General features: G+C 54.7%; 1 protein-coding gene across 1 annotated transcript; it reads left to right on the top strand.

The window, feature by feature from the left end:
* Window positions 1-491: 491 nt before the first annotated feature.
* PRLH (prolactin releasing hormone) lies at window positions 492-3,739 on the top strand. The gene is made up of 2 exons (XM_065412881.1): window positions 492-591; window positions 3,576-3,739. The coding sequence occupies exons 1-2, from the start codon at window positions 492-494 to the stop codon at window positions 3,737-3,739; spliced, it is 264 nt and encodes an 87-aa protein (XP_065268953.1).
* Window positions 3,740-7,052: the final 3,313 nt, after the last annotated feature.

Here is a 7,052-nt window from a genome sequence, read left to right as displayed (position 1 = left end):
TGGGAGTGATATGCCCTGTTCCACCCCCTTCCCCAAGGCCCGTCCCTACCTCTCTCTGCGTCCTCTACGGAGCTGTGTGCACGCTCCCGCTCAGCTCTGCTCCGCCTCCCCCTCGCAAGGGCCATCACCGTTCATTTTAATGTATTTAAGATTGATTATTTAATAGTGTGTATTGTTTGGACATTAACTAAACAAAACATTTTGATGGTTCCAAATTTTAAAAAATCTTGGAATTTTTTATTTTGCGGGAAATTTCACCTTTTCAGTCCGATTTGGAACAAAAACCCATTTCAAAACGTTGGCATTTCCATGGAACAGACCGTCCAGTTTCCCAGGAAGAGCTGTAATTCCTGTTATTCAGTGGGTGTCTCTCCGCCCACCCCCACCCAAGATGACTGTCTGATTAACTCCCTGGTCTCTGTTTCTGCAGGCTGGGCTCACACCTTGCTACATTCCGGCACCAGCCACAAGCCTTGGGGGAGCTGAAGGGAATGAAACTGCTGGCTGCCTGCTTCATGTACCTACTGCTCATCTGTCTGGCCCTGCCCAAAGCCGAATGCCGACTCCACGAGCGATCCATGGAAATCAGGAGTAAGTCCCTGTAACGGCAGCAGCCAGGCCAGCTCCTTAGCTGGTGCAGACTGGCGCAGAGCCACCCTGTAGCGGGGTGGTCACCCGCTCCTGCCCTGAGGGGTTTAAAACAGCCCAGGAGAGGGCCGTGGCTGGGGGCAAACAGCTCCCAGGCTGAGTGGGGAAGCAGGCACAGCTGCGGCCACGCCCCAAACAGACCTCAGCTAGCCCTTATAAAAGGGCTGTGAGCAGGGCCACCCAGAGGATTCAGGGGGCTTGGGGAAAAGCAATAGTGGGGGCCCCTTCCATAAAAAAAAAATTGCAATACTATAGAATGCTATATTCTTGTGGGGGCCCCTGCGGGGCCTGGGGCAAATGGCCCCACTTGCCCCCTCCCCCCCCCCCCCCCCCCCCCCCGCTCTGGGCAGCCCTGGCTGTGAGCCAGAGGCTGAGAGAGCGTCTCCTCTAGCTGTGGAGGGAGACGGGCCTGGCTGCTGGGGACCGTACCAGGGTACCTGAGGTGGAGCAGGGCTGGGGAAAGGCGAGAGGAGCTCCTGCCTGGCAACTCCCCAGGCTGCCGGACTTGTGCAAGGCCAAACAGGTACTGGGGTTGCAGGGGGCAGCCCAAGGGTAGGCAGAGGCAGCAGGTCCAAACCCACCTTGCCTGTGATGAGTGGCTTGTACACTGCAGTGTGCCCCAGTGAGCGGGGGCTAGATGGGGACTGGCAGTAGCCCACGACTGAGGTGAGGTGGGGAGACCCAGAAACTGTGGGGGTACTGCCAGGGGGCAGCCCCCCAAGAGAAAGGCGCACCGGGATCCGGGAGGGACACGGGGGCCCAGCAAAAGGCGAGACACCGGCCGACAGAGGGCCCTCTGGAGGCTGGAAAGCTAATTCCCTGGACGACCAGCAGGAGGCACCACGGCGGTGAGTCTCGCACCGTTACAACACCCCAAATGGCTATGCTGCCCCCCCACCCCTGTTATCTCTGCCCTCCCCCAGATAATCGGATCCAGCACAGAAGAGCCTAGAAGGTCGGTGACGGTATCGGTGGGTGGCATGGCAGGGTCAGAGGCTTCTCCTTTCTCTCACCCGTGGTAGCCTGTGTTCAGAGCCTGGTTTAGTCACAGGGTGGAGAGTCTGCAAAGCGTCCACATCCTGGAAAGAGCCAGGCCTTGAACAGCCGCATAGTGCCGAGGTGCAGGAGCAGCGCTGTGTGCATATGAAGCCTGCCCGCACTCAGAGCAGCTCAAGCCGCTTTGGCAGTGCCAGCATAGGCACGGCTCTGCCTCCTCCCGGCTCCCTTTGGGATGGTCCCTGTACTCCCCAGGCACACTGACCGCAGCTGGGCGTGGTCCTGGCATGGAAGAAGCGGGGTCCCCTTGCACACACGCACACGCCTCTGTAAGGACCTGTCCCAACCTGACCCCAAACACGTGGAGTTGTTCAAATGCAGCAAAAGTTTTTGAAAAGGCCTTTGGGTTAAGTCTGTAATTGCTAGCCACTGTGTGGTCAGTTCTGTGTAGTAGCGCCCTCTGCCGGTAAACGTGCAACATTACAGCTTACTAGAAGGCTATAAGGCTGCAGCGTGAGATGGCTGAGCTTTCTGTCCTTTTATTATCTAGGCTTTGTTCTTGTCCCCTCCAAAATCCCCCTCTCCCTCCCCATAGCTTCCCCCTCCTGCCTCTGCATTTTCCCTCTCATCTTCCGCAACCCAATCCACACTCCCCCACCCCCCCCCTCCCCGCCCAGCCACTCCGCTCTGGCTCAGTCCAGGAGCTGGACTTCAAAACAGTCCTTTAGACGGGCTTTAGACACTCTAAAACAATTCCTTACATCTTTTAACCCCCTTCCTCCCACCCACCCCAAAGGCCTACAAAGCAGGCAGAGTTTCCTGGCCCAGTCGCGTTGCAGGTACAATGAGCCAGGAAATGCTAGAGGAACTTTCCAGACAGCAGAACTTAAAACGTGCAGCTTTTAATCAGCCTGTCCAGAAAATCTCTTCCTATTACGTGTGTTACGACAACACCCAGTGGCACCCAACGTGATCAGGACCACGCTGTGCTAAGCGCCAGGCACAGCCCTGGCAATAACAGACGAGTTTGCACTATAAACACACACAGACACAGGGGCGGGTGACTTGCTCAAGGTCACAGGCAGGGTTAGAACCCAGCCCACATGAATTAGCTTGGGCCAATGGAATTGCCTGGTGCGCTTGTGGTGGGGCAGCCTATAAACACACCGTGCTGTCGGCAGTCTCAGGATGACGGGGGCCCACGTGCTCATAGTCTGTAGTAGCACAAAAACCCATGTTCTAACTGCCACGAGGACGCACAGGTCGCATGTCAGCAAGTTAGTCACTGCAGAGCAAGAGAACTAAGCACATGGGCCAGATCCTCAGCAGCTGTGGATCAGCGGAGCCCCATTGATTTCAAAGGATCTGCTCCAAGCCGAGAATGTGGCCCTTGGTTCCCGTCACCCCAGCCAGGCCCTGTTTGCGCTGCGTGGCTCAGGGTGCCTGCTGTTGGTTTTTAGCTGTGGCTGTGAAAGGGGCTGGATGGCAGTCCCCAGAGAATCGAGTCCTGTGCTTCTCCACAGGCCCAGCACAATGGGAGCCAGACAGGGGAAGAGGGTTGCACCCCATTCCCAGTGCCGTGAGCCACCCAGTCCCTCCTCTGTTTGGCTACCCCCTTCCCTCCTTCATTATTGTGCGAAAGACATTGCCATTTTAAAGTAAGCGAAGGCCACACCACCTGCTCACCACAGGCAATGACAAGGCAGGTGCAACCCACTGGCAAGTGTGTGTTACAGGTCTGGGCCTGAGCCACAGAGGATATGAGCGATCACAGCCTATAGCTACGGAGCTTTAACTCCAGCGGGACCAGTCCATGGTTTTAGCTCTGGAAGTCCCTCCTTCTCAGTCCCAAGAAGGTGGCTGTGATACATGCTCAGGAGAATTCGTCCTCAGCCTCACGTTCTAAATACTTCCTGGCCTTTGCCTTCTAGACCCTGATATCAACCCTTCCTGGTACACGGGGCGTGGGATCAGACCCGTGGGACGGTTTGGCCGGAGGAGAGCTGTCGTGGAGAGCGCCCAGAAGTCGGGCTATGGACACAGGCAAGCTTGCCTCCCACTAGAAGAAAGCAGTGAATCCATTCAAGATGAATGAAATGGCTAAGACAAAGAATGAATTTGAATGATGATAAGAAAAGACCCTTCTCCTCTCTTCCTTCCACATCCCAGCCTCTCTTCTAGGCAAATGAAAATGTTTGGTCTCATTTCAATGTATCTTTGTGGCTATAAATGATAGAAACCAAAGAGCAGTTGATAACTCCAGTATTTTTGCAGACAATTTCCCTCTTGCCTGTTTTTTCTTTTTCTCTCCCCTGTTCCCCATTTGTCCCCCATCTCTGGATTTTGCTCGCAATCTAAGATGATTTGCGCCAGAAAATTACTGAGGGAAAGAAATACAACTTCCCATGTTAATTATCTTCCTAGAACATGGGCTCTTTTATACAAACCAAAATAATAATAAAAAAATTGAGAAATCGAGCCCGGCACATGTCTGCTGTGACTTGAAATGAATCAGACTTGTCTCAACTCTCCCGGGCAGTAGGATCTTTAGACCAAGTGGCATTACTTTCCCCTGAGATTGCGTCTCTTTTCCTGAACAATTTCTCTTCCACACAATAAAGTCTTTTGATGTATCACTGGGCAGAGGAGCCAGCCTTTTAGTCTGGATTCTGAATCCATCTGAAAAGAGGTGGAATATAACTGGTCCTACTCCCCTGACCAATGTGTCATGCCAGCAGGAGTAATGACCATTTCAGCAGGCCCCACACAGCTGGCTTTGCAGCAGTCCAGATGGCAGACACCTTGCCATTGTGCATCTGTGCAGTCCCACCCACATCCTAGGACAACAAACACACACTTACTGCTCTGCTGAGGCCTGAGCCGGCGTCTCTAATTCCCAGCTCTGTTAATCACTCACTGCGGGCCACCCATGCCGCTCTGCATCAGATTTGCCTATTAGTCAGGTCAGACCAGATGATCTAATGGTCCCTTCTGGCTTTAAAATCTAGAAGATGCTGAATCCATGTAGGCCTTACTTCCCACTTACATCAAACTGCCATGTACAATGTTCCTGCTCTCCTTTTAAACAATGCACGGCTGCATGGCTGGGCGAGCTCCCTGCTGCTATCCTGCCGTCTGCGGCCCACCGGCCCCCAGCCCTGAGTGCCACGCTACTCTACGTTACTTAAGAAACACTGTGAAGTAGGCCAGATCCGCTGCTGGTGAAAATCGGCATAGCGCCATTGGCTTCTGTGGGGCTACAAGCGCCTCTGGAAAAGGGGGATACAAGTCGCACACCACATTTGGCAGTGGGAACAATAAGCATCCACTAGCACAGAATCAGAAATTAGGGTTGCCAGGTGGCCGGTTTTTGACTGAAAAGTCCGGTCGTAAAGGGAACCTGGAAGTGTCCGATCAGATGTACGGACTGGACACTAATAGCCTGGTTACTGCGGGCAGTGGGGGTAGTGGCAGCCTGTTGACCAGCCCTGAAGTGGCGGCTCCCGCGGCAGCAAACATGCATCAGCTCGGGCCGCAGGAGGCCCCTTTGCAGAGCATGGCTTGCGGGGCTGTGGCAGGAGACAGAGTGTGGCGACTCATGGCGAGTGGGGTAAGGGCTCTCAGTAGGCATAGAACGTTCCCCGGGTGGGAAGGAACATGAGCTGCCCCGCCAGCCGGCGCTTCCCCTGGCTGCGCTCTCAGGCAGCTCTGGGGCAGAGAGGGCTTGTGCGGGCGAGGAAGGGGGCTGCTGGGCAGGCAGCGCAGAAGGAGGCAGGAGGCTGCTCTGTCCTCTGGGTGAAGCAGGTAGGAGGGGGGAGCAACAGGCCTCTGCTTCTAATGACTATGGAGAGCCCCACCGCGCAGCCCGGGGAGAAAGCACAGCCCTGAGCTCCTGCAGCATGAACAGTCGCTGCTGGGGAAAGCAGCAACTACAACATAATTAGGGGCCCGATTCTCCTTTCTCAACCCGGTGTAATTCAGGAGTCACTCCACTGAAGCGGGTGGGGGAAATTCTCCACCTCCAAAATAGGAATAAGAACTCATAGAATATCAGGGTTGGAAGGGACCTCAGGAGGTCATCTAGTCCAACCCCCTGCTCAAAGCAGGACCAATCCCCAGACAGATTTTTGCCCCAGATCCCAAAACAGCCTCCTCAAGGATTGAGCTCACAACCCTGGGTTTAGTAGGCCAGTGCTCAACCCACTGAGCTATCCAAGTGATACATAGCCTGGCACACAGTGAGGCTGTTGGGCATGAAGCAAATGGAGCGACAGCACAGGGTCTGAGAAGGGTTATGGGGTGCTGCACTCTGCAGCGGTGGGTCGGTGCTGGGGTAAATGTGCCCCATGCTCAATCAGGTAGGAACAGGGTTAATTTTCTGCAAAGGGAGCCAGGCCCCAGAGGCCCTGTTCAGCCTGCCAATTAGAGGCAGCCAGCTTCCACCTGGGCTTAGCAGGGCAGGTATTTAAGCAGGAAGAGTCAATAGCCTAGGAGGTCTTAAGAGGAAAGCCTCTTAGACAAACACCTGGATTCTCTGAGTGTCCTAGAGCCCAGCCAGTGATCTGCTCCTGCTAGAGGGTGGCCTATCTCCTGAGGACCCTTTCAGATAAGCCTCTAAATTCCCTTTTGGTTTTGAGCTGCCTGGGATGTGGGTGATGGATTCTGCCTGACAGATCTATGCTAGAGCAAGGGCTGATTCACTTCCCAGAGCCAGATCAGTGCATAGGCAAACTATAGACCAGGCCTAAGGCTTCAGCTCCTGGGGTCCCACTTCTGACCCTCCTGGCTGCAGGGGAGTGGGTGGAAAATGTGAACTGAGACTAACCAATGTGGCAATGTCTGCCTGGGGTCTGGCCTGCCCTTGGAAGTCTTTGCCCCCATGGATTATTCCAGACTCTCCCCACCACCACAGGGGAAACAAGCTGTCCCAGTAAAAGTGCGGTTCTGCTGTGTATCGGCACTCCAGGCTTGGTGCAGGCACAGGTGTGTTATACAGGGGTCACCACCCCGATCCAGCCATGCTGGCAGAAGGCCGTAGTGTAGACTTGGCTCAAGCCAGCAGATGGCCAGAAACAACCAACCTGAGAGGTGTGAACTGCCCCATGCCTCTAAATGTGTCTTCACAACAAAACCCACTGCGAGGGCGGCTAATATGCCACCCAAGCATGAGGGGAAGAGAGCAGCATGCTTAGCCCACCATCAAAACGCATACACTCTGGCTCCTTGGGAAAATACACCAGGGGCATGGGGGCTCCTGACATGCCTGGTTGTGACACATCCAGGACCAAGCCTGCACACTTCTAGTAGCTGCCCTGGCCTCAACACAGGTGACGGGAGGTTCTCCTTTCTCCATGTGGTGCTAAGTGCACTTGTCTGTAGTACTTGAGTTCATGTCTGATGCTAATAGC

This window comes from Emys orbicularis, chromosome 11, assembly GCF_028017835.1.
Source record: "Emys orbicularis isolate rEmyOrb1 chromosome 11, rEmyOrb1.hap1, whole genome shotgun sequence".
In the NCBI taxonomy this organism is placed as follows: Eukaryota; Metazoa; Chordata; order Testudines; family Emydidae; genus Emys; species Emys orbicularis.
Note: the sequence above shows the minus strand (reverse complement) of the source record. Positions and strands in the feature narration are given on the sequence as shown.

Bases quoted from the DNA above. Each gene is read 5' to 3' on its own strand.
- PRLH (XM_065412881.1), top strand. From the start codon at position 492: ATGAAACTGCTGGCTGCCTGCTTCATGTACCTACTGCTCATCTGTCTG. The intron at 592-3,575 runs GTAAGTCCCTGT...TTTGCCTTCTAG, and splicing joins GCGATCCATGGAAATCAGGA to ACCCTGATATCAACCCTTCC.